General features: G+C 38.0%; 1 protein-coding gene across 1 annotated transcript in view; it reads left to right on the plus strand.

The window, feature by feature from the left end:
- Window positions 1-16777, plus strand: part of ZNF280C (zinc finger protein 280C) — a 54405-nt gene extending 37628 nt beyond the window's left edge. The window contains exons 14-20 of the mRNA XM_060137453.1: window positions 1059-1190; window positions 5323-5618; window positions 6080-6220; window positions 10609-10671; window positions 14520-14638; window positions 15035-15071; window positions 15197-16777. Coding sequence (XP_059993436.1) covers window positions 1059-1190; window positions 5323-5618; window positions 6080-6220; window positions 10609-10671; window positions 14520-14638; window positions 15035-15071; window positions 15197-15212 — 804 coding nt within the window. The 3' untranslated portion in view covers window positions 15213-16777. The remainder of the gene's footprint in view (window positions 1-1058; window positions 1191-5322; window positions 5619-6079; window positions 6221-10608; window positions 10672-14519; window positions 14639-15034; window positions 15072-15196) is intronic.
- Window positions 16778-27008: the final 10231 nt, after the last annotated feature.

A 27008-nucleotide genomic window follows, 5' to 3' on the forward strand; every position in this document is an offset into this window, starting at 1 on the left:
TTTAATGTATGTTACCTCATTTGATTTTTCCTAAATGTTTATTTGTGTTTTAAATGCAAATAGTGATGAACCTGTGGAGATACAGCTTTAGAGAAAACATTTTTATATTTGTACGTTGTTCCAAATTTACCGATGAATGTACAATACATATTTTAATTGATGACAGCATATACAAAAAAACTGCAGTTGCTACTATGTAGTAGAAAGAACACTAACTAGCTATGAGCCAAGTGCCTTACATCTCTCTTCGGTCCTGTTTCCTATTGGTAAAGTAATAATATGACCAGGTTTCAGAAGGAACATAGTCAAGGGGTTCTCAAATAGTAAATTCAGATCAGTTGTTCTGATTTATGCTTCTGTAACCATGCCGTCCAATATCAGTCACTAGCCACATGCATCTATTCAAATTTAAATTAATTTAAAATTAAAATTAAATGAAATTTTAAAATCGATTTCTCTGTTGCACTTGCCACATTTCAAGCACTCAGTAACCACATGTGGCAGTGGATACCATATCAGACAGTGCAGTATAGCACATTATCATCACTGTTTAAAGTTCTGTTGGACAAACACTGACATATACAACCATTTCTATAACATAACTTTCTTGGGAGTGTCTGGTTGAATTTGTTTGGTTTTAGAAAGTTCAATTTATGTTACCAACTTGTGAAACAAATGGAAATAACAAATTATTTGATCTTTCCAAGAATAAAAGTATAATATAGCTCATTTTCATGATATCATATGTTTGAATAGTTTATACTTCAAATTAATAATTAAGTAAACTCACACTACAAATAGTATAGGACTTGTCCCATTGTAATCTAATTGATATAATTATCATATTGATTGCCTGTATGATAACAAATACTTTTGAAACTCAAATACTAATGCAAGAAGTACTTGTAAAAAATGAAATATTTTGGAATTATTTATGATAGGATGTGGTAAAATTCTGGTTTTAAAATTCTTTAGCTATTAAGAGCAATTTCAGGCCTCGGGATTTGTGGTGGCAGAAATTATTTTCTAATATTATTTCTAATATTTATTGTAAACAGAAGAAAGGAGTTCATCGTTGTACAAAATGCAGACTACAATTTTTGACCTACAAAGAGAAACTGGATCACAGGACCCAGCATCGGACATTTATAAAGCCTAAAGAGCTAGAAGGATTGCCTCCTGGTACAAAAGTGAGTTTTAAATATGTTGTGTTTTAACATTGTATGATAATAGAAATAAACCCCTGCCTGTTTTAATCTATTCAATATAATATTAAAAATTGACTTCTGGTTGTCATTAAAATTTTAATTTTAGGTTTTATCATTCTTATGCTTGGAAAGAAAATTTTTTATCCATTGTTTTTTTTAAATTTATTTATTTATTTATTTATTTGGCTGTGTTGGGTCTTCATTTCTGTGTGAGGGCTTTCTCTAGTTGCAGTGAGCAGGGGCCACTCTTCATCGCGGTGCACGGGCCTCTCACTGTCGGAGCCTCTCCTGTTGCGGAGCACAGGCTCCAGACGCTCAGGCTCAGTAGCTGTGGCTCACGGGCCCAGTTGCTCCGCGGCATGTGGGATCTTCCCGGACCAGGGCTCAAACCCGTGTCCCCTGCATTGGCAGGCAGAAGCCCTATCCATTGTTTTTTGAGTTGATTGAAATGTGCTATATTGGAGCATATTCCTTTGCAGTGAGTGCAACTATATTAACTGTAGACTGAGTTATTGTGTTGTTCCAATATTCTATAGTCTGGGGACTTCCCTGGTGACGCAGTGGTTAAGAATCTGCCTGCCAATGCAGGGGACACGGGTTCAAGCCCTGGTCCGGGAAGATCCCACATGCGCGGAGCAGCTAAGCCTATGCGCCACAGCTACTGACCCCACGCTCTAGAGCCCGTGAGCCACAATTACTGAAGCCCACACACCTAAGAGCCCGTGCTCCACAACAAGAGAAGCCACCGCAATGAGAAGCCCACTCACCGCAACGAAGAGTAGCCCCCGCTCGCTGCAACTAGAGAAAGCCTGCACAGCAGCAAAGACCCAACGCAGCAAAATAATTAATTAATTAATTAATTTTTAAAAATACTTAAAATATTCTATAGTCTGTTTTTGAGCTTTTTCAGTTGGCAGCGTACATGTCTGCTTCAGCTGGTGAGGAATCATGTTTATCTTTGTGTCTCCAACATCTGTCATAATGCCTTGAATGCCGTAGTTTGTTGAAGTTGGTATTACTGAGTCAACTCTTAGAGAAGCAAATTCTCTTAATTAGCATTGCACTGTTAAGTGAGCAAACACACATCTGACGACAAATTTCATTTTCCCTCTGCCTTATGTACATCTGTTTTCTTTGACTTCTTCTATGTAAAGTCAGCTTTTGACTATTTGCTCCAGTAGAGGGATGCACAATCCAAAGTGAAATAATTCCCAAACATTTAGTACTTATATTTGAGTACTAAACTTTGATGTGAGTATGTCTGCTATTTGAGTTCATTAAAATAATGTAAAGCAATGCTCTGAAGCTCTAGAGGGAGAGAAGCTATCCAGTATCCTTCCCTGTAGTCCATTCATTCCATGCTGGAACAAGACACGCAGAATACTAACATAAGCAGTGCAATCCTCTCTCGTATCTTCCCTTATTAATAATAATGGTAATAATTATATACTATAATTATGATATTATTAATAAATGAGACTAAATGTCTTGTTAGCACTTCAGAATTAAGCTTTCCATGTGCTTTTTCATACATTCTGTTATTTAATCCCTGTAGCAAACCAGTGAGGTAGAGAAGGCAGGTATTATTCCCATATTACAGATGAGGCTTAGAGAGGATAAGTTACTTACTCAAGGTCACATGGCTAGGAAGAGGTAGTACTGAAATTTAACCTCAGGTCTTTTGACTCCTAGTTCAGTGCTTTTTGTATGATACCAAATATATAGGTGACTGTTTTTCATTATCAACCAATGGGTATAATCAAACATTTCTTTTTCTGAATATTAAATTAGAAATTTTATATTAGTTCGCTCTAAGAAAATTCTGAATATTATTAAATTCTCCATGCTGTATGATGAATTGATGTAACCTCCGCAGTAACCTTTGCCCAAAGAACCCCCAGAGAGAGGTCACATTTACTGGAGATCTGGTTTTTTTGGGGGGGTGCATTATTGTTTTTAATTGAGGTATAGTTGATGTACAATATTATATAAGTTTCAGGTGTTAACAGTGATTCTGGAGATCTGTCTTATAGTTACCAAAGAGTTATTTCAGGATTTGAGATTTAAATTTTGACCTCTATATTTACCAAAGCTATTTAGTTATATCAGAGCATAAAATAGCCATGGAATGTGCTCTTCTGACCCATTACTATCTGTGTTAACATATAAATGCTATCAATACAAAACTAGTATTACAACAGTAAATAAATACTGAGGGTAAATTTCATTTAATTGGTATGACCATTTAGAATAAATGCGAGACTTACCTGATTGTAGTTTATACCCTGATGTTTAACTTTTTGTATTGCAGTGATTTTTTTTTGGTAACAGCTTTATTGACATGTAATTCATATACCATACGATTCACCCATTTAAAGTATACAATTCAGGGGTTTTTAGCATTTTTAGCATATTCACAGAGTTGTGAAAACATCACTACAATCTATTTTAGAACATTTTATCACCCCCTAAAGAGACCCCATAACCATTAGTAGTCACTCCCAATTTCCCCTCCACCAGCAACAGGCAAACTTTAATCTGTTTTCCATCCCTGTGGGTTTTCCTCTTCTGGACATTTCATACAAATGGAATCATACAATATGTGGTCTTTTATGACTGGTTTCTTTCACTTAGCATAATGTTTCTGAGGTTCATCCATATTGTAGCTTGTATCAGTACTTTGTTCCTTTTTAAGGCTGTATTAGTACTTGGGTATCAGTACTTTATTCTTTTTTATGGCTGAATATTATTCCATTGTATGGATATACCATATTTTATTTATTCACTCATAAGTTGATGAGCATTTGGGTTGTTTCCACTTTTTGGCTGTAATGAATAATGCTCTCATGAAAATTCATGTACAAGTTTGTTTTTTTTTTAATTTTTATTTATTTTTATTTATTTATTTTTGGCTCTGTTGGGTATTTGTTGCTGTGCGCGGGCTTTCAGTTGTGGTGAACGGGTGCTACTCTTCGTTGCGGTGCGCGGGCTTCTCATTGCGGTGGCTTCTCTTGTTGTGGAGCACAGGCTCTAGGCATGCGGGCTTCAGTAGTTGTGGCTCGCGGGGTCTAGAGCGCAGGCTCAGTAGTTGTGATGCACGGGCTTAGTTGCTCCGTGCCATGTGGGATCTTCCCGGACCGGGGCTTGAACCCATGTCCCCTGCATTGGCAGGCAGATTCTTAACCACTGCACCACCAGGGAAGCCCATGTACAAGTTTTTGTGTGTACATTTCTCTTGAGTGGAATTGCTAGGAGTGGAACGCCTAGGATTATATAATAACTCTTACGTTTAACATTTTGAAGAACTGCCAAACTGTTTTCCAAAGCTACTGCACCACTGTACATTCCCACCAGCAATATATGAGGGCTGCAGTTTCTCCACATCCTGTCAACACGTGCTGCTACCTGTCTTTTTCATTATAGTCATTTAGTTGGTCTGAGGTGATACATTACTGGAGTTTTGATTTACATTTCCTTAATGACTAATGATGTTGAGCATCTTTTCATGTGCTTATTTCATGTGTATATCTTCTTTGAAGAAATGTCTATTCAGATCATTTGCCCATTTGTTAATTGGGTTATTTGTCTTTTTATTGAGTTGTAAGAGTTCTTTATATATTCTGTATACAAGTCCCTTATTAGAGATATGATTTGCAAATATTTTCTCTCATTCTGTGGTTATCTTTTATCTTTCTTAATAGTGTCCTTCAAAGCACAAAAGTTTTAATTTTTACCAAGTCCATTTATCTATTCTTCTTTGGTTGCTTGTGCTTTCAGTATGATATTTAAGAAATCATTGCCTAACCCAAGGTCATGAAGATTTACTCCTATGTTTTCTTCTAAGAGTTTTATAGTTTGAGCTCTTACAGTCTGGTCTTTGATACATTTTGAGTTAATTTTTGTATTTAGTATGAGGTAGGGGTCCAAATTCATTCTTTTGCATGTAGATATCCAGTTGTCCCAGCACCATTTGTTGATAATACTATTGTTTCCCTCACTGAATTGTTTTGGCATCCTTGTCAAAAACCAATTATGGCCTGCATAATGTTTGATCTTTTTAATATTAATGTGATGCTTAATTTTCTAAAAATATATATTGCCTTCATTTTTATAGGTTACTATTCGAGCTTCAGTTGGACCTGTTCGTTCAAGTCTATCAACTACATCTTCCAAGGATACTCCAAGCACTTCTTCTCTTCAGGTCTCACCTTCAAAGTCTACAAGTGAAACTGCTGAAGATCCTACAAAACCTTATGAAAGTAAATATAAGACAAGAAAGTCTTATGCAACTACGTCCACTGCAAGTAGTCAAGGTGGAGATGTATTTGAATATAAAGCAAAAACCTATCACAAGCAAAAGAAAGAGTGCAACAAGAAGAATAAAATCGGCATAGTTTTGAAGAACTTAAGGTAATATCTTTTATTCCTGATATACAATCCTAATTTGATATTAAATATTAAAGGTTATTTTAATATAGCTTAGCATATCACTAGGTATGCACATTTACATGATAATCACTTATCTGGCATGTAGGCCAAGAAGATAATAAAAAGGTACTTTCTACAACTGCTGAACAGAACTTGAATTACTGAGTTTATTGTATAATTGTCATCTTTTACACTAATCTTATATTTTATGCTTATATCTTGTGGTAGTTGAATTGTTAATGTGATCCTTTTTATTCCAAGGAAACATTAACTGGTATTAGACTTTTTTACTTATTCTAGCTTGTTGTTTCCAAGCAGATTTTCAAATTATAAGTCTCTATTTAAAGATTTAATTTAAACACCTTGGCTTCAATTAATAAAACATTAATAAGGCTTTACCATATTATTTTGTTTTACAATATATTTTTTCCTGTCTCCATAAGGTGTCTTCGGGGAGTTCACAAGTGCATTGAGTGTCGTTCCAAAATAAAAGATTTTGCAAGCCACTTTTCAATATATATCCACTGTAATTTTTGCAGATACAAAACAAACTGTAACAAAGCCTTTATAAATCATACGGTGAGGTGAGTTAAACATGTACACTGCCAGTCAAAACTGCCATTCAAGATATTTGGTTTGGGGTTTTTTTTTTATTTGTTTGTTTTATTTTTTAAAAATATTTCTCATGCGTTTTTAATATTTAGATATTTGGTTTTTGAAAACAAAGCCAGTTTGTCACATCAAGGATCTAAAAAGATCTAGCAACAGGGAACTTCTAGGATATTACCCAATACTGTTTTCCAGCATAATAACTCATGAAATTAGTGGAACAAAAATTTTAAGAACAGTTAGACTAATGAAATTAGAATAGGTTTGTTAGGGAAACTATTTTTCAAAGTCTTTCAGAAAGTGGTCCATAAAATTTAAAATTTTTCCAAAATATTTATCAAATAAATACATGGAACCACGTGAGTGTTATCCACTTCAAAGCAGTCAACTTTTAGAGACTTCAGCTTTGTCAAAGACACTAGGAACATCATCGGTGCTCACATGCTCACTCTCTTGCACTCTCTCTCTCTCATATCCGTCTGTCTGTCCATTTGTCTTTCAAGCCATCTATCTTTGCATTCATTTGATGAATGTGAAATGAGAGAGTACAGGGATATTCCGGTCATGACGCTACTGTTGGAATTTCTTTTCATATATCAATTCTATTTACATTATTTGAGCACCTACCGTGTACTCTATTGCTAGAGAAAGACTTCAGAGCCCTCATTACTTTCATTTGAACCTCATTGGTACTTTATGCCTTCGGGATAGATTTTTTTTAATAGACAAAAATTATTCAGATATAAATAAGTTGATTATTCAGATTGAGGTAGTTCCATTTATTTTCAGTCAGAAATAAGGTATAACCAATAAAAGTGGTTCTCTTGCAAATCATACCAAGACCTCTGCGTTACTTTATGGTCATAGTTAACTACCACTTTCAAGGATTTGCCCACATTTTTTAATGCCTTCAGAACTTAGCTCTCAGTTTTTTTGTTTCCCCTTGATGATCAGCCTGTCATCATGTTGCCTTGACTTCTTTAATGCCAGCACTTCACATCCACCTCTGAGGTGTTGTACCCCCTTCTTTACCACCATCCAGTTTTACCTCATCATATACAATATTCATTCATTTTGAAATCTCATTACCCCAGGACTTTCAGTCTTGACCCCTCTTTCCAGTCCAGCATCACCAATCCAATTGTATAGTCAACTTCACCCTCAAGTTCATCTGTTTTGAATGTTGCTTTGTTTTTTGTTCTAGAATCCTTTACATCTTCAATCATGCTTAACCTTGCTATCCTTGACTCTCTTATCCTTTTTGATCTTTTTCTATGCTCAATTCTAGACCACCAAACTGTGCTTGATTCAGTCAGCTCTGAATTCCTGATCTTTAACTTTAATGTGGTCCTGTCTTTTAAAAAATACCTCTTTGTTTTTGTCTACAACATGTTTAAATCCTTTTCAGTACCTTCAAGATTTTATTCTAGTCTCTCAGTTGTTAACCTTGCCTACTAATTACTCAGAGGTCATCCTTTTCATTTTTCCCAAGGTTAACCTCTTTCTACCTCGTTTTTGTTCTCCTTCATCCAAACATTAATCTCAGAAAAAGATATGTCCTCTTTTTCAAAGTTAATCCTGCCCCTCATCTCCTCCATTTCCTCCATAATGTTATGCACCTTCATTTCATTTTTCTCTCTACCACATTCCTTCTGCCTGCAAATATTTTCAGGTATTCTTTTTTTTTAGGATGAGGGAGATTTGCCTTTACTTTGCATATTTTCTTATCTTCCTTTTACTGTCAACATTTGTAAAGAGTATTCTTTACTGTCTTGTTTGTCGTTTCTTTACCCTTTGTAATTTGAGTATCACCCCCATCTATCAGTTCAAGCTGCCCCTTTGAAGGTTATCAGTCATGTCCTAATCACTCAGTGTACTCACTGCTTTTCATTCTTACTCCTCCATGACTTCTTTAGAGTATTTGATACTTTTGATCACTCACTTTTGAAACTCTTCTCAACTTCTCTTAAACTATTACCACCATTTTTTTCTTGTTTGCTACTCCTCTATTTCATTACCTTTTCTTTCTTCAGCTCTTCTTGCCTCTTTACGTTTCTTTTCTTGGTACTTCAACCAGTCTCAGAGTTTTATCTTTTACCTTTCAACTGTAAATCCTCCAATTTCAGTGCTGAGTTTTCCTGAGATCCAACTCTTCATCTCTAACTATTTGATAGATATTTTCACCTTTAACTCACTGGCATTTATACAGGACACAAATAAGTCAAACATTTTTGTCTGTCTAGGATCCAAACTCTTATCACCCCAATACCCTTTAAGCTCAGTCTGTCTCCACGCATTATTTCCATAAATGTGGAGCATCACCTGGAAATAATAGACTTTAAGTTTCTGAAGCCTATGGAGTTCTCTTGATCTGCCACCATTCATCATGGCTTCCTGAAAGTCCATCTTCTGTAATTTACCACTCTGCCTCACAACTACTGCAGTGGTTCTGCACCCATACCTCAGTTGTTCCAAACCAGACCACAGCCAACCTTTCTCTCGGTATACTGCTGGGGAGAATGCTGGTCTCTTATTCTGTGCCTAACACATGGCTGCCCCAGTGGGGTTTAATTCTGCCCCTAATTTCCAAGAGATTAAATTGGAAGTTATCTTTGGTGTTTCTTAAACCCATGGATCATTCTGTCCTCTCCTTTCCCATTTTCCATAGGCTCCTCAACTGTCCTGTAGGACCTCTAACCCCATTCTATCCCAAAATATTCCCAATTGGCTCCAGGCTTCCTTCATAGCCTTTTTCTAATTTCCAGTTAGCCCCAACCCTGCACTGCATTGTCATCACACACACTGATTGCTTACTCATCGTTAGCCTCATACAGAACTGAAATCTTCCACTTTTACTCTTCTAAGGGCCTTGAAGCTCTCTCTTCTGTTTCCCCTACTTCATTGGTGCCTTGCTTCCCTGGTTGCCTCAAGTACCTCTCCGTTAATTGGATACCCTCACTCCGACCCGTGTGGACTTTTGTCATAGGATTAAGCTCTGTACGTACAGAAGCTTCATTTTTCTCAGAGGTTGAGTATCTTTATTCTCAGCCCATACCAACTCTGTAATCATACAGAAGTCAAGCCTCCCAGATTAATTAATCTTCCCCAATGTATAGTTTGTCCCATATTCAATATCTAAAGTGACTTTTCCTTAATTCTTTGGAATGCCCTTCTCCTTCCCTTTCATTTTACCTTCTGTGAAGTATCTGATCACCACAGCCACTCGTAGGAATCAGTTGTTTCTTTGAGTTCTGTACTACTCAGCTATTCTGCCTCATATTAAATACATGTCTGTCTTACCTACTTGAGAGAGCAGTTCTTTGTATTCACCATAGCACCTATTCTGAGGATTTTTTTCTTGGCATTATAGGTAGCCATTCTTTTCCCATGTATACATGGTATGCTGATGATAGTTACTGTGTGTCTAAGGGTAACCATTGACTTGATGTGTTGTCTGGTTTGGGTCTGTCAGTGCAAGCTAGGGCTAGTACTTTTCAGACTTTATCTTGCATAAGAATCATCTGAAAAACTTGTTGAAAATGATTTCTGGGCTCCACCACCAGAGATTAATTCAGTAAGTCTGGAGTGGGAGCTGACTTTGTATTCCTAATAAGCTCCCAGGTGATACGGATGCTGCTGGTCTATGGACCACAGTTTGAGTAATACTGTGCTACACTAATCCCAGCTAATTCTGCCTGACTTTCTAATACAGGAAAGCTTTCCTTATCAGTTTAAAAGGGGGTATAAAAGCTATTAGCATTGGCTGCAAAATTTGGTTAGTGGTTTTCTGTTCTGTGCGGAGAGAAAGTATTGTTTTAACTCATGAGCTCTGTTTTTAATTCGCGTTCTTTAAAAGCTCTCCTAGTAATTGCAAAAGATTCTTTAAATGTTTCATTTTACTGATGGTAAGTAATGTCATTTAGCCCAAGAAACATTTACTTCCAAGATCATTCAGATTGGTCCCCTGGGCTAAGTATATCAAGATTAGAAAGTAATAATTATTATTCATAACAATTTATATTATAGCAAAATACATTATTAGCCAATACCTTTTAAGTTGTTCTCAACTCTTAACAGTTGAAAAACTTAACTTGATGCTCTTTGCATTTTTAACTCTAAAGGTTTTTTTTTTATAATGGTGAGGTATGATCATTTAAGATTATTCTCAGGGAAATATGTTGTTCGAAAACACACAGGGAAAATGAAATGTAAGATAAAAATCTTGAATTAAACAGAGATGCTAATAGAGTTTTATAATTTAAATCATGGTCTTTTATTCAAAACTAAGCATAGGCTTGAAAACTGATCATAAAATTAATGACTTATTGTATAATAAAATCTCATTTGTCTTTTGTCTCTCCAGCTCTCATAGCAACCAGCCAACTAAACGGTTTTATCTTTTTAAGAAGCATTCTGGAACTCTCAGGTAACTACTCGATCTTTTTTTTGCGGTACGCGGGCCTCTCACTGTTGTGGCCTCTCCCGTTGCGGAGCACAGGCTCTGGATGCGCAGGCTCAGCGGCCATGGCTCATGGGCCCAGCCGCTCCGCAGCTTGTGGGATCTTCCCGGACCAGAGCACGAACCCGTGTCCCCTGCATCGGCAGGCGGACTCTCAACCACTGCGCCACCAGGGAAGCCCTACTCGATCTTTTTTCATTCTCTCTACTGAAAAATTATAGTAGCTTTTTAACCTGATGCTGGAGTGCCTAGTTTGGAAAATGAAGTGATTGCTACTAGACATAATAGAGTTCTGTACTTTATATCCTTACCTCAAAGAGGGGATTGCCTGTATTCTCTAGCTAAACTTGTTTCAGTGATGTCAGGCATTAAGGTGAAACTTTCATGAATTTGCATTATAAAATTAAAAAAATAAGGCTCTCCAGCAATATTTGAAAATTTAAGACTTTTAAGATACCTAGTAAAGTGACTAACACTACTTTGGTTGTGATCAGTATATAGCCTTCATAATCCTTGGGGCTTTTTTATTTTTGAAATAAAAGTACACAACTTGTTTACTGTTCAGAGGAATTGTAAACATTTCTAAAGGCATTGATAATTCATTTTGGTTATACCACACACACTTAGCTCAGAATCCACTAAGAACCATTTTTTCACATTCTTCTAATTCCTTTTCACTCTATATTCCTTTGTTTAATTATTTTGTTCGTGTTCTCATTGCTATTTGAAATACCAGTGTCAAGATCTTTGTAGCAGGAGGCTAAGACATAGACTTAAGTTTAGCCAATAGTTGTTTTGATGCTTTGGGTTAGTGGAAAAGTAGAAGAGGGAATGCTGTGTCTCAGGACCTTTGTGTTTTATTATTCCTTTTGCCTCATTTCCTCTTCCCCAGATATCTGTATGGGTAGCTAGCTCCCATGGTAGCTACCTTTAGGTCTCTCCTCCAATGAGTGAGCCTTACCTGGACCGCCCCATTTAAAGTAGCATACGGCCTTCCCTGGTGGCGCAGTGGTTGAGAGTCCACCTGCCGATGCAGGGGACACGGGTTCGTGCCCCAGTCTGGGAGGATCCCCCATGCCGCAGAGCGGCTAGGCCTGTGAGCCATGGCCACTGAGCCTGTGTGTCTGGAGCCTGTGCTCCGCAACGGGAGAGGCCACAACAGTGAGAGGCCCGTGTACTGCAAAAAATAAAATAAAAATAAAAAATAATAATAATAAAGTAGCATCCTTTCCCCAGGCCCCACCCCCAGCACTCCCTCTCTTCCCTTTCTTGCTTTGTTTTTACTTCATGGCAGCTTTTTACTGTTCAATGTATTGTATATTGTGTATTTCACCCTCTTGTTTATTGTCTATATCTTCTCACTAGAATGTGTGTAGTTCAGATACTGAGCTATGCCAGACATTTGCTGGGCATTGAATAGTGCCTGGCACATGATAGGCATTCCATAAATATTTGTTGAGTAAATTAATATTGAAAGTGACATATGTGGAGTATGTGGACGATAGACAAATAGCTCATAGGCAGAGGAAAGTTTGATTCCATTTTTAAAATATATTAGTGCTATTTTTAAAATATTACTAAATTCAGGGCATTAGAAGATTCTAATAAACTATATTTAGGTATTAACCTGTACTAAAAATTTTTATAGTAATGAAAAGGATTTGTAAAGATGAGAATTTAATTTGATTTTTACCTCACTATTGCCAAACACAGTTGTGTGCTTGATTCTTAAATTAACTGTATGACTTTAAAGATCTGAGGTGCTTTTTTCTTACCTTGGGTGGATCTCAAATTTAAACAGAAAATTGGTTATTTTCTGTGTATGGGAGGTTTCATACTTGTAATTTTACAAAATAAATTTTGTAATTAATATTTTGTTAAAATGCAGTGTTCATTCTTTAACTGTTTATTGTACATCTATTATGTATAACACAGTGTAGCAAGTCCTATAAAGATGACAGTGATGAAGAAGGCTTGGTACCAACCTTCAAGGAATGTACCATTTACAGTAAGGTGTGAACATAAATAACTACAGAAATTAATGCAAAGAGGTTTGTAATAAGTGCAATGAGAGTTACTGATTTCAAAAGAAAGAAAGTTTTCTACTTAGAAGAAGAGGCACGGGGCATTTTAGTTGGAAGAAATAGCATGAATAAAAATGCAGACAGGAAAAAAGCAGAAGACATACACAATGAATGGCAAGTAGTACAGTTTGAATGGAGCATGAAGTTCATGTAACATAGCATTAAGTTCAGAGTCTGGGGAAATGGTTTTGAGCTGAGATGCAGATTGTGGAATCCTTGAAAAAGGCTGGGGAATTTGGACGTAATTTTAATTTGAGGATGTTGGGAAAGCCATTGCGGTTTTGTGTAGAATCAAGGGTACTGAAAGAAGATCAATTTGGAGGGGTATACAAGGTGAGTTGTAGCTACATGAGGCACATAGACTGGTTAAGACTATTGCAGTAGTTAACACTGATTTAATAAGATAACCTGGGTTAAGGTGGCGAGGTGGTGTCATGTCACATTTAAGAATATGGGCTCTGAAAGGGAACCCTCTTGAATTGTTGGTGGGAATGTAAATTGATACAGCCACTATGGAGAACAGTATGAAGGCTCCTTAAAAAACTACAAATAGAACTAACATACGATCCAGCAATCCCACTACTGGGCATATACCCTGAGAAAACTATAATTCAAAAAGAGACAGATCCAGACGTTTTCCCGGACTCCCTCCCAGCTAGCCGTGGTGCACTAGCCCCCTTCAGGCTGTGTTCACGCCACCAACCCCAGTCCTCTCCCTGCGCTCCAACCAAAGCCTGAGCCTCAGCTCCCAGCCCCGCCCACCCCGGCGGGTGAGCAGACAAGCCTCTCGGGCTGGTGCGGCACCGATCCTCTGTGCGGGAATCTCTCCGCTTTGCCCTCTGCACCCCTGTTGCTGCGCTCTCCTCCGTGGCTCTGAAGCTTCCCCTCTCCGCCACCCGCAGTCTCCGCCCGCGAAGGGGCTTCTAGTGTGTGGACACCTTTCCTCCTTCACAGCTCCCTCCCACTGGTGCAGGTCCAGTCCCTATTCTTTTGTCCCTGTTTTTTCTTTTTTCTTTTGCCCTACCCAGGTACGTGGGGAGTTTTTTGCCTTTTGGGAGGTCTGAGGTCTTCTGCCAGCGTTCAGTAGGTGTTCTGTAGGAGTTGTTCCACATGTAGATGTATTTCTGATGTATTTGTGGGGAGGAAGGTGATCTCCACTTCTTACTCTTCCGCCATCTTGAAACTCCCTGCATGATTTATTTTTAAGGCCTCCTTTCTTTTCTGACTTCATCATCAATTAAATAGGACATTAGATTGTAGACTTCACAGAGTGTATCCTTTTTTGTTCACTCTTGTATCCATAAGACCTAGTAGTACAGAGTATGTAACGAAGGTTCTCAGAAAATGTGTATTGAATGGATGAATATTGTAGCCTTGCTTTGCAGGTGGGCAAAGGCATGGAAAGATTGTACCTTGCACAAGTTATATAAGTTAGTGGAGTCATGACTGGGCTTTAGTTCTCTTCACTCATATCTTTTGGAAACCGGCATCAGAGGGAACAAGCTTATAGAGCACTAAATGCTAGCATAATTTAGACATGGCTATGCCATTTTCTAGAGACATGGTTATACCATTTCATATATATCGGGTTTATATAACAAAATTTGCAAATGGTGATCATGACACATAAAAAACAAGTCAAGTTATTACATGGAAAAATAATGATTGAACTTGTATATGGATTTTCATAAAAGATAAAAACCTTTTCTTTCTGTCTTCTTTTTTTCATAGGGGCATTACTCTGGTGTGCCTTAAATGTGATTTCCTAACTGATTCTTCTGGTTTAGATCTTATGGCTAAACACTTAAGTCAACGTAAAACTCATACTTGCCAAGTTATAATAGAGAATGGTACGTATATAATTGTGTTACTTTGGATTTCTGATACTTATTCCAGTGTTTTTGATCAGCCACAATACGGCTCTTACATATTAAAATGACAGTTTCATTCCTCATATATTCTTTAAGAATTTTTTTTATTGAAGTATAGTTGATTTACAGTGTTGTGTTAGTCTCTGGTGTACAGCAAAGTGATTCAGTTATACACATAGATTCTTTTCCACTATAGTTTATTACAAGATATTGAATATAGTTCCCTGTGCTATACAGTGGGACCTTGTTGTTTATCTGTTTTATATATAGTAGTTTGTATCTGCTAATCCCAAACTCCTAATTTATCCCTTCCTCCCTTTCCCCTTTTCATTCCTCATATATTCTATTTTAAATGTAAAACTCTTCTAATTTCAGTTCCTGGGAGTATCTCAGCTTCTGGATCCACTTCTGCGTAAGTTTAATATTCATTTAGTGCATTTTTCTTTGATGGATTTTAGCACTGTTGCATTTTTTAAATGTATCATTAATAGAAATGAAAAATATTAAAGTATTTTGTTTTTGTTTTTGTTTTTAAAGCCGCTTGTTGAAATAGATTCCTGCTCTATGGAGCTCGTGCAACCTGGTGCAAGACAAGTTGGAATTTTCAAAGTTCTGAAGTGTTTTCTTACACAAAGGCAGTTTCCTAAGTTCAAAGTTCTGAAGTGTTTTCTCATACGAAGGCGGTTAAACAGCCAAGTTCATGACACTAGTTCTCATTATTCAGCTCTTTTCAGCTTTCAGATGGCACTAGAGTCTTATTCCACCTTATCTTTGTGTCAGGTTAACATATCTTAACATATGTTTTTCTCTCCAGTTGGCTCTCTTCAAAAATAACTTTTGTTGCTATGGTCTTTTCTTGCTTTGCTTAAAATAATTTGTGTTTTTCTCTGCTATACTTGCTTTCAGAATATTGCATTCCAAAAGATGTGACTGTTCATCTTTTTTTGTCTGTTTTGTCTGGTTTCTTAGTTAATTTCTTATAAGTCTTACAATTTTAGATCAGATAGCTGTCTTTTTCCTCATTCCTTGTCTGTCATTGTTCTATTTTTCGTATTTTTCAGATGCAGAAGCAACACAGAAATTTCAAAAAAAGTCCAGGGTACTCCTGGTCAGTGTCCCCCTTCGATGGACACATCTGATGCCTGTTCTCTCTTTCCAAGGAATGTGAATTGTTTGACTGTGAGACCTCCTCTAGGTTGTGGCCTTAAGAAATCAGATCTTAGGGAGAGTCCCTTCCTTCATGACTGGCCTCCCATAAGACTGATGCTAATGTGGCCAGAGATGACCTCAAGGCCCACCAAATTGAGCACAACTTCCCCCTGGGGGCTTTGGTTCTTGATCTTAAGCTTATGGGTTGATTCTGACCAAGAAAAAAGCCCATCAAATCAATGCTTCAACATCCAAGTTGAAGTTTAATCATTTTGGCTGCTGCCCTTTAATCTTTCTCTAGCATGCATGCAGTCCAAGGAATATAAAAACTGGTTATGTAGGGAACCAAGGTTATTTCCATGTTCTTGGAAAACAAATTTCTAAAGTTAGTGATTTTTACTGTCATTTAAAGTTTTATCCAGTGTTAAAAAACCCTAGGAGTTTTCAGCAATACTAATATTCAACTTTTTTAAGTCTAATTTAATTTTGTTATCTTGGTTTTATGTTGTCTTCACCAAATTTATTAATGTCTGTTTTGTCATGTCCTCTTTTATTTCTTTTCTTTAAAACTTGTTTTGTGTTTGTTTTGTTTCATTAGTAACTCCCCAAAAAATCCTTACAATTCTCCACAGATTTTATGTAGCTACCTATTGACTTCTTAATTTGGTAATTGTTTAGACCATTAGACATTATTATATCCTCTGTCTATCCTGGGACTATCATTAACATTATCTTAGTGATTGTGAGGTCAAAGACATAAAGAATTGGCAAAAAACACTTCCTACAGACCTTAAAACAAATTTTAAAGTTACATTTTCTGTACATCTAACACATAATGTCTTCTTAGCCATTAATGTAACTCCTTTGGATAAAGATAATATATCCAGAAAATATTGGGACCAAAAACTGCACTTGTTTCTTGCCCATATATATATAGATGTATATTTTTTTTTATTTGGTGTTTGTTTATTTTGGTTACATTGAATATAGATTTGCTGAAGAGTTTTGATGTTATTACTTATTTTTTTAATAAAATTTGTACTGTTAAAGTGCCTCTGGAATTATTTTCTAATAAATAACTTTGCATAAAAGCTGTAGATTTTAGGGCTTCCCTGGTGGCGCAGTGGTTTAGAGTCCGCCTGCCGATGCAGGGAACACGGGTTCGTGCCCCGGTCCGGGAAGATCCCACATGCCACGGAGCGGCTGGGCCCATGAGCCATGGCCACTGAGCCTGCGCGTCCGCAACGGGAGAGGCCACAACAGTGAGAGGCCCGCGTACCGCAAAAAAAAAAAAAAAAAAAAAAAAGCTGCAGATTTTGTCATACAACTAGGAGCATTGCTTTACTTCTTACATGGAAGCCTGATTACTTGGCCTACAGACTGAGAGCTTTATCTGTTGAATCCATCTTCTGGTTTTTGCTTCAGCGCAGTTAAAAGCTCACTGTGTATACTTTACTAATTTTTAGAACTTTAAAGGGTGGCAAGAGTCCCTTTGTAATCCTAATAACCATAAAGGTGGGCAGGCTCAGAAGTTGTTTGGCTCAATCATGAGTGGTTTTTTTCCTCTTAGCATTAGAACTTCTTGAATTGTACTTTGAAACTTAGTCTGTTTGGGCTGCTATAACAGAATTGGGTGGCTTATAAACAATAGAAATTTATTCCTCATTTTTCTGGAGGCTGGAAGTCCATGATCAAGGTGCTGGCAGATTCATTGTCTGTTGAGGACCTGCTTCCTGGTTCATAGACAGTCGTCTTCTCTCTGTGTCCTCACATGGTAGAAAGGGCAAGAGAGTTCTCTGTGGTCTCTTTTACAAGGGCATTAATCTCTTTCATGAGGGCTCCACCCTCATGACGTAATCACCTAATGATGCCTCACCTCCAAATACCATCACATTGGGGATTAGGTTTCAACATTTGAATTTGGCTGGGGGGAGGGGAAACATATTCAGCCTATAGCAGAAACATATTGAAAGACAATTTCAAGGCTCACTTGTTATGTAGTCTATTTGTAACTCATAGTCAAAAGAGTTGAATTTATTAGTTTCAATTTTCCAGACTGATTTCTGCTGTAAATGATTTTCCAAAATTTCCAAAAGTTGCTTGTTTCTTAGTAGTGGACTTGGCGATATTTCTAGTCTTTATTTCCATATCTGTCTCTGAGATGTTTTTTCATTCACCATCTTTCTATCCATTTTTTTTACTTTTCAAAAATTGTGGTAAAAATATATAACATAAAATTTACCATTTTAACCATTTTCAGGTGAATAATTCATCAGTATTAATTGCACCAAGCTTTAAACTTTTGCCCAGAAATAACTTCTTTGTGGTTTTAACATAGGGTCTCTTTTTATGTACAGATATTTTCTCTGCCTCTGTCATAGTTCACAAATACGATAAACCACATTCTTGCTATAGGAATATTTTAGGCAGGGTTGCACCTTTGTGTTCTTCCATAGGATTCTATTACTTACAGTATATATTAGGTTCATTTTCTTAAAGTATAATGCTCTTAAAATTCTGTATCCCGTAGCATCATTTTTTTACTTCATTTAAATAAAACATCTCAGTGAGTACTAAGCTTACTTATTATAGGCAGTTAGTTGAGTTTTAATTGGTGCTAATGAGTTTTAGCTTGACAGTCTGATCTCTTTACTTTCAGGCTATTCTAAATAGTCCTTTCACCTGATTTAGAAATAGCCATCTTACACACGCATGCTTCTTGGTTACAGCTGAATAAAAAGTGGGATTGGCTCAGTTTCAATCCATCACCATTATTAGAAAAATAACCTCTGAACTACAAAGACTGTTTCTTACTCTGTTTTGTCAAACTTTGCCAAAACACCTCTTTGGACCTCATTTATTTGTTTAGTAAATATTTATTGGGCACTTACTATGTGCCTGACGCTCTTCTAGGTGCTGGCAAAACAGACTGAAATCTCTGCCCCTGTGGAGGTTATTTTTCAGTGTTGGAACATAGACAATAGAAAATAAGAAAAGTGTATAGTATGTTAGATGATGATCAATACTCTTGAGAAAAATTAAGTATGGAAGGAGGATAGTGAGTACGGGTTGGTAGTTGGGAGGTTGCAGTTTTAAATTTGGTGATCCGAATAGGCCTCCATGACAGGATGACAACTGAGTTAAAGACCTGGAGATAAGGAAGTGAGCCACTTGGGTATCTCAGAAGAGCATTCCAAAGAGACAACAGCAAAGGCAAAAGCCCTGAAGGGGGAGTTAGAATCCTCATTCGTTGCTGATGGTAATGCAAAATGGTTCAGCCACTGTGAAAAACAGTTCGGTGGTTGCTCAAAAAGTTAAAACAGAATTACCACATGACCCAGCAGTTCCACTCCAAGGTATGTATCCAAAAGCCTCGAAAGCAGGGACTCAGATACCTGTACATGCATGTTCATAGCACTATTCACAATAGTCAAAAGAGGGAAACAGGCTAAATGTCATAAACAGATGAAGGGATAAATAAATTGTAGTATATTCATAAAATGGACTATTATCTAGGCATGAAAAGGAATGAAGTAATGATACATGCTACAATGTGGATGAACCTCAAAAACACGATGCTAAGTGAAAAAAAATCACAGGTCACATTGTATAATTAGACATATGGAATATACAGAATAGGCAAATCTATAGAGACAGAAAGAAAGCAGATCGGTGTTTGCTGGGGGAATGGGGAGCGACTGCTTAATAGGTAGAGTTTTCTTTTCAGGGTGACGACAGTGTTGAGGAACTAGACAGAAGATGGTTGCACAACATTGTGAATGTACTAAATGCAACTGAATTGTTCACTTTAGAATGGTTAATTCTATGGCATGTGAATCTTCTACAAAAAAAACCTTAGCAAACTAGGAATATGAAGGAAACCTCCTTAACCTAACCTAAACCTAATAAAAATCTACAGCTAGCATAATGAGAGGAAGAAAAAGAAGGGCCCTGAAGTAGGATCATGCCTGGCTCAAGGAATAGCAACAAGACTGATGGGTCTGCAGTAAAGTTGGGGAGAAGGGGGGACAGTAGGAGATGGAGCCTGAGAGGTAATGTGGACCATGTAGTATAGAGTCTTACAGGCAATTGTGAAGATTTGGCGTTTATTCTGGGAGAGGAGGCCATTAGTGGATTTTGAACAAAGGAGTGTTGTGGTTTTTATTTTTTAATTATTATTTTTTATTGAAGTGTAGTTGATTTACAGTGTTTCAGGTGTACAGCAAGGTGATTCAGTTATACATACATATATACTTATTCTCTAAGTTATTACAAGATATTGAATATAGTTCCCTGTGCTATACAGTAAATCCTTGTTGTTTGTCTATTTTATATATAGTAGTGTGTATCTGTTAATCTCAAATTCCAAATTCACTCCTCCCCCCTTTCCCTTTTGGTAGCCAGAAGTTTGTTTTCTATGTCTGTGAGTCTGTTTTTGTTTTGTTTTTTAATTTAATTTAATTTAATTTTTAAAAGTTTTATTTATTTTATTTTTGGCTGTCGTGGGTCTTCGTTCGGTCTTTGTGCAGGCTTTTTCTAGTTGCGGCGAGCAGGGGCTACTCTTCATTGCGGCGTGCGGACTTCTCATTGCGGTGGCTTCTCTTGTTGCGGAGCGTGGGCTCTAGGCACGCGGGCTTCAGTAGTTGTGGCACACGGGCTCTAGAGCGCAGGCTCAGTAGTTGTGATGCACGGGGCTTAGTTGCTCCGCGGCATGTGGGATCTTCCCGGACCAGGGCTCGAACCCGTGTCCCCTGCATTGGCAGGCAGATTCTTAACCACTGCACCACCAGGGCTGTCCTATTTGTGTTTTGTAAATAAGTTCATTTGTATCATTTTTTTAGATTCCACATATAAGTGATATAGTATGATATTTGTCTTTCTCTGACTTACTTCTGTTAGTATGATAATCTCTAGGTCCATCCATGTTGCTTCAGATGGCATTATTTCATTCTTTTTTTTATGGCTGAGTAGTATCCCATTTGTGTGTGTGTGTGTGTGTGTGTGTGTGTGTCCCACATCTTCTTTATCCATTCATCTGTCAGTAAACATTTAGGTTGCTTCCATGTCTTGGCTATTGTAAATAGTGCTGCAGTGAACATTGGGGTGCATGTATCTTTTTGAGTTAGAGTTTTCTCCAGATATATGCCCAGGGCTGGGATTGCTGGATTGTATGGTAACTCTATTTTTAGTTTTTTAAGGAATCTCCATACTGGCTGCACCAATTTACATTCGCACCAACAGTGTAGGAGGGTTCCCTTTTCTCCACACCCTCTCCAGATGAATGCAGGAGTGTTTTATATCTCAGTGAAAAACAAAAATTCTTAAGTACAGTGAACAGGATCACTCTAGCTGCTGACTTGAGAATAAGATGCAGGGGACCAAGGGCAGAATCAGGGAGATCAGCTCGAAGCTATTGTAATAATCCAGGTGGAAGATAACAGGGATTTGGAGTAGGATGGTAAGAGTGTACGTTTATAAGTGGTTCAACTGGGGCTATATCGTGAAAGTTGAGCCAACAGAATTTGTTGGATGTGAGGTGTGAGAGAAAAAGTGTTGTAGGGGACACCACAGTCATTAACCTAAGCACCTGGGAAGATAATGTTGATATTAACTGAGGTGGAGAAGACTAAAAGAGGAGTAGATTTGGGAGGGAAGATGAGGACTTTGATTTGGGACATGTTTGAATTTGAGATGCCTATTAGATATCCAAGTGGGGATGTCATGGACATTCTCATGTGTGAGCTTGGAGTTTAGGGGAGAGGTCCAGGCTGTCAACATTTAAATTTTTTTTTAAGTCACAAGATGGTATGAGATCTCCGAGGGAAAGAGTAGAGATAGAGAACGGACAAGGTCCACAGATAAAGCCCTGGGGCATTCCAACAATAAGCGGTTAGAGAGATGAGAAGGAATCAGCAGAGGAGACTGAGGCGTGGCTAGTGATGCGAGAAGAACACCAGGGAAGTGGCAGTATCCTTGACCTCAGATGCCCTATTTCTAAAATGTGGGTACTAACTTGTTCTGGAGTTCTTGGATTTTATTATTGTATTTTTGTTATACCTAAACATCACTTATAATTTGTTCTTAGAAGAAAGTGAATTCAGAATGTCACATCCACTCTCCCCAATAGCAGAAACAGAGTTTTTATACATTGAGAGAATGAAATACCCCAATTATTCCTAGTCATGGTTAACTCTCTACATGTACTCTTGTAAAAGTAATACTCGTCCATTTCTGCAAAAGAAGGGATCTAGGTCTAGAGTTGTCCATAATTTGTAAATGATCTGCATAATAAAAGTGCCATGGTCAAATAATTTTAGGAAATGCTGGGTTACAGTTAAATAGATTCTTTATTGTGGGATTTTTCATGCTACATGTGGTTTATGGTTCTCTAAGAAAAAAATTAGCAGACATTTATTTGACTCTGGAATTTCACCCCCAATACTTAATAACTTTTAAACATTAATCTCCATAAGATACAGTATGGAGAATGCTGACCTAGAATAATCATTAGATTTTCTGAACTGGGAAATAAAAAATAGTTGGGTGAGAGTGTTGACTAAGATGAACTTCGAGACATTTCATTCACGTTCATGAATCATTTGTAAGATGGAGTATGAAACTGGAGGCTAGCAATATCCATTTTCATAGTTTTGGAAATTATATCAGGAGAAACTTGTGTGCTCATGATTGTAGTCGTAAAGTATAAGAAATACATAACTGGAAGAGACTAGTAATTTGTGTTGGAGTATATGGTCACTTTACATTGTTTCAAACTCAAGAGGCTTCAGACTCTTATTGAAATTATGTCTAACTTCTCTCTGTAACTCATGCTTATCAAATCTACACATTTGCCTACTTTTCTTGAAACTATTACTATTTTCAGCCAATTTTTATCTATTAAGGAGTTTCTTACGCTGTAAAGTTTATTTCCTACTTAAACAGCTTCAAGAGATTTTCCTTGATACTAAGATTACGAGCTTTGATCCCAAACTGCATAGTAAAGCCTCCCTGTACCTTAAAGGGGCAGTTCGGTGGGGTGGCTAAGAGCCCAGGGCCTGCAGCAGACTACCTAGGTTGGAGTTCCTGTCCCGCCAGCAACTAGATATTTTACTCTGGGCTCTGTGCTTCAGTTTCCTCATTTGTAAAATGCAAATAACATCACCTACTCACAGGGTTGAGGGAATTAAATGAGTTAATACATGTATATAGCACTTAGAACAGTGACTGGCACCCAGGAGTGTAAGTCATCTTTGTTACTATTATTGTTAGTCTATTACTAAACTTCCTGATTTTATTTCTACCTTCATTTTATTCAGATAGAATGACCCTAATCTCCCCCCTATTTTTTTTCTTTTAACATCTTTATTGGAATATAATTGCTTTACAATGTTGTGTTAGTTTCTGCTGTACAACAAAGTGAATCAGCTATACGTATACGTATATCCCCATATCTCTTCCCTCTTGCATCTCCCTCCCACCCTCCCTATCCCACCCCTCTAGGTGGTTACAAAGCACCAAACTGATCTCTCTGTGCTATGCGGCTGCTTCCCACTAGCTATCTATTTTACATTTGGTAGTGTATATATGTCCATGCTACTCTCTCACTTCCTCCCAGCTTACCCTTCCCCCTCCCCACGTCCTAAAGTCCATTCTCTACGTCTGCGTCTTTATTCCTGTCCTGCCCCTAGGTTCATCAGAACCATTTTTTTTTTAGATTCCATATATATGTGTTAGCATACGGTATTTGTTTTGCTCTTTCTGACTTACTTCACTCTGTAATGACAGACTGTAGGTCCATCCACCTCACTACAAATATCTCAATTTCGTTTCTTTTTATGGCTGAGTCATACTCCATTGTATATATGTGCCACATCTTCTTTATCCACTCATCCGATGATGGACACTTAGGTTGTTTCCATCTCCTGGCTATTGTAAATAGAGCTGCAATGAACATTTTGGTACATGACTCTTTTTGAATTATGGTTTTCTCAGGGTATATGCCCAGTAGTGGGATTGCTGGGTCATATGGTAGTTCTGTTTTTAGTTTTTCAAGGAACCTCCATACTGTTCTCCATAGTGGCTGTATCAATTTACATTCCCACCAGCCTCCTCCCTATTTTTCATTCCCACCTTCCAATACCACTTTCACAATCATTTCTGTTAACTTTCTTTTCCTAACCCAGTATGTCTCTCTTGAGAATCATGGCTGAAGCACAGAGTACTAAAGGTAGGCATACCATTAGCTTTTGGTGTCTCAAGCTCACCAGACTTCTATTTTTAGGGAACGTGTATGAACGCTCCTAGGTTCATTTGAGTCATAACTGTCTTTGATAAATAGTATTAGGGTATTTCTCCTAAATTACACTGCCTTGTACTTGATCACACCATGGTTCACCTCATACTCATATTCACACACCTTGATTCTCTGATTTTGAGATCCTTCCATAGCCTCACTCCTGTCACTTTGATGTTCGACCACGTGGAAAATCTTGTTGTCATCAAGCAGCTTGGAGAGGCTACTGTGCCCCTCTTCTACTGTTTTTAATCCTTCATACTGAAAAATATCTATTTATCGATACCACTGGGATATATGGTGGTATGAAGGGAATTCAGGCTTGAAATAAGACAGTCCTAAGTTTAAATCCTGGGTTTGAACCTAGCCAGCTGTGTAGCCTTGGGTGAATTACCTAAACTTGTCACGCCTCAGGTTCTTCATCAGTGAAAAGTGTGTGTGTGTGTGTGTGTGTGTGTGTGTGTGTGTGTGTGTGTATTATATAATATATATATATAAATAACTTGGCACTGGCCTGACAAAATAAGCCCTCGATAAATGCCATTGCTTACCCTAGTACTACTAACATTAGGGCCATTCCTGCTGCTGCTCCTGCCGTGATTGCTTTCATTGCTGTTACTACTATTACTACTACTGTTACTACTATTGCTACCGCTGGAAGGAGACCCTGGGAACTACACATCAGTGGAATCTTCTCATTGACAGCTTTAGAGGCAATCCGTCAGCACTGTGGTTATCCGTAACTTTGGCTTGTAGTCCAGATGTCCTGCAGTACATTCCTCCAGACTGCAGGGTGGATGACATCTTATCACAATGCTTCAATTACATGTGGTATAATTGTCTAATGTCGGAAATGAGGGTAGTTCTGGCTTTTCCTGTCAAGACAATGAAAAGACACTGCCTTGTTAAAAATGAGTACAGAATCTAATTTGCTTTGGGGGAAAACATTCCTTTTGTGCTGAGAGAATCCCATCTTTACAGGAATTTTTTAAATGATTATTACCAGGAATTCATTTCCAGTAATCTCAGCTTATTATCTAATACCAGTAATTTTATGAAAAAGTATAATTGTAAATACCAGCAGTAAAGTGGCCTTTCCTTTAGTAGGACTTTGAAATGATTCAAAAGTACCTGCTTTTCTCAGAAGTTAGGGATATTTTCATTCAACCTGGGAATTGCTCCATCTGTTTGCCCCTTATCTCCTTTCCTGTCCTCCATTTTCTCCAGTATATCTACCTGAATAGATTAATTATAACATAGAACAGAAGGAACATTTGAAGTTGTACAAGTTTCTCTTTCTTGATAAAATGTTGAGAACAGAATGGGGCATTTCTATCTAGCAAATCTTCAGAGCCTCAAAGCATAAGAATCCTTGGGTAAATCAATAAATATCTCAAGCTTAGAAAATTAGGCTATTTAACCAGTTGTCTATTTACTGATCGACTCGAATGTCCTAAAGACCACAATTTGAAGTGACTTTAAAAGTTGATTAAGGGACTTTCCTGGTGGCACAGTGGTTAAGAATCCGCCTGCCAGTGCAGGAGACACGGGTTCGAGCTGTGGTCCAGGAAGATCCCACATGCCGCAGAGCAACTAAGCCCGTGCAGCACAGCTACTGAGCCTGCGCTCTAGAGCCCGTGAACCACAACTGCTGAGCCTGGGTGCCATAACTAGTGAAGCCTGCGCGCCTAGAGCCTATGCTCCACAACAAGAGAAGCCACCACAGTGAGAAGCCCACGCACTGTAAGGAAGAGTAACCCCCGCTCACCACAACTAGAGAAAGCCCATGTGCAGCAACGAAGACCCAACACAGCCAAACATTAATTAATTAATTTAAAAACTTGATTTAGTTATCTCAGTAACTTTCAAGTGGCTTTGTGGTCAAATTACCTCAGTTCTGAATAATTTAAGAGAAGAATTTATTCAATACTGCTTTATTTTAAAAACTGATCTGGAAAAACCTGAATAGTCTTCCATTTTTGTTTCTTCCTAATGCCCTTTATATTAGGGGAATTGAATAAAGTATAATATACAAATGTTTACCCGTACACTACATTTCGCATGCTATCTTATTTAAATCTTCAAAAATCCCTGTAAAGATGATTTTCAGTCCCATTTTACAGAGGAACAAACAGGTTACTTATTCTGAAAATAAAATGGTATCAGGAAGTACTGACTCGGAAGCACCATCCTCCCTGCCCCAGCTTTGGTCAAATCTGAACATTTTCTCTAGTGGAAGATCTGCACAATTTCAAAGCAGACTTCTGATCTGCAGACAAGGAAGCAACCCTTATCCAAAGGCCTAAAACGTCATTATCTTCATAGCTGGCTTAAAATGCGTACGGCCATCGAAAAAAGCTAGCGCACAATCACACTATTCTTGATGTTGTCCATATGAATGGAGAACTGGAAAGGTTCATGAAAGTAATTTCTTCCCATCTCTCAAATGGTGCAAGAAGCTCTCCTAAAGTATCTCTTTTTTAAAGTTCCAACTGTTAGAGCCAGCCCATTCCTAGCCTTTCCATCCCCCTGCCCTGCCCTCTCTTCCTAGGAGGACAGTTCAATCCTCAGGTACCTACTCAGCCCCTACTCCCAGGTTCTGGACCTACCCCTGGGCTAAGAGGGATTTCACCAGATCAAGCCCTGGCATCTAGGATCAACTCCCAACTAATCTACTACTTAGTCCTGAATGCAGCAGGAGTAGAGCCATTAGTCTCAGGCCCAGGAGCACAGCTTCCTTCCAGGCTTGAAAGAAATAGAGATAAGAGGGCTTCCCTGGTGGCTCAGTGGTTGAGAGTCCGCCTGCCGATGCAGGGGACACGGGTTCGTGCCCCGGTCCGGGAAGATCCCACATGCCGCGGAGCGGTTGGGGCCGTGAGCCATGGCCGCTAGGCCTGCGCGTCCGGA

The sequence above is a fragment of the Lagenorhynchus albirostris genome, chromosome X, assembly GCF_949774975.1.
Source record: "Lagenorhynchus albirostris chromosome X, mLagAlb1.1, whole genome shotgun sequence".
Classification (NCBI taxonomy): Eukaryota; Metazoa; Chordata; class Mammalia; order Artiodactyla; family Delphinidae; genus Lagenorhynchus; species Lagenorhynchus albirostris.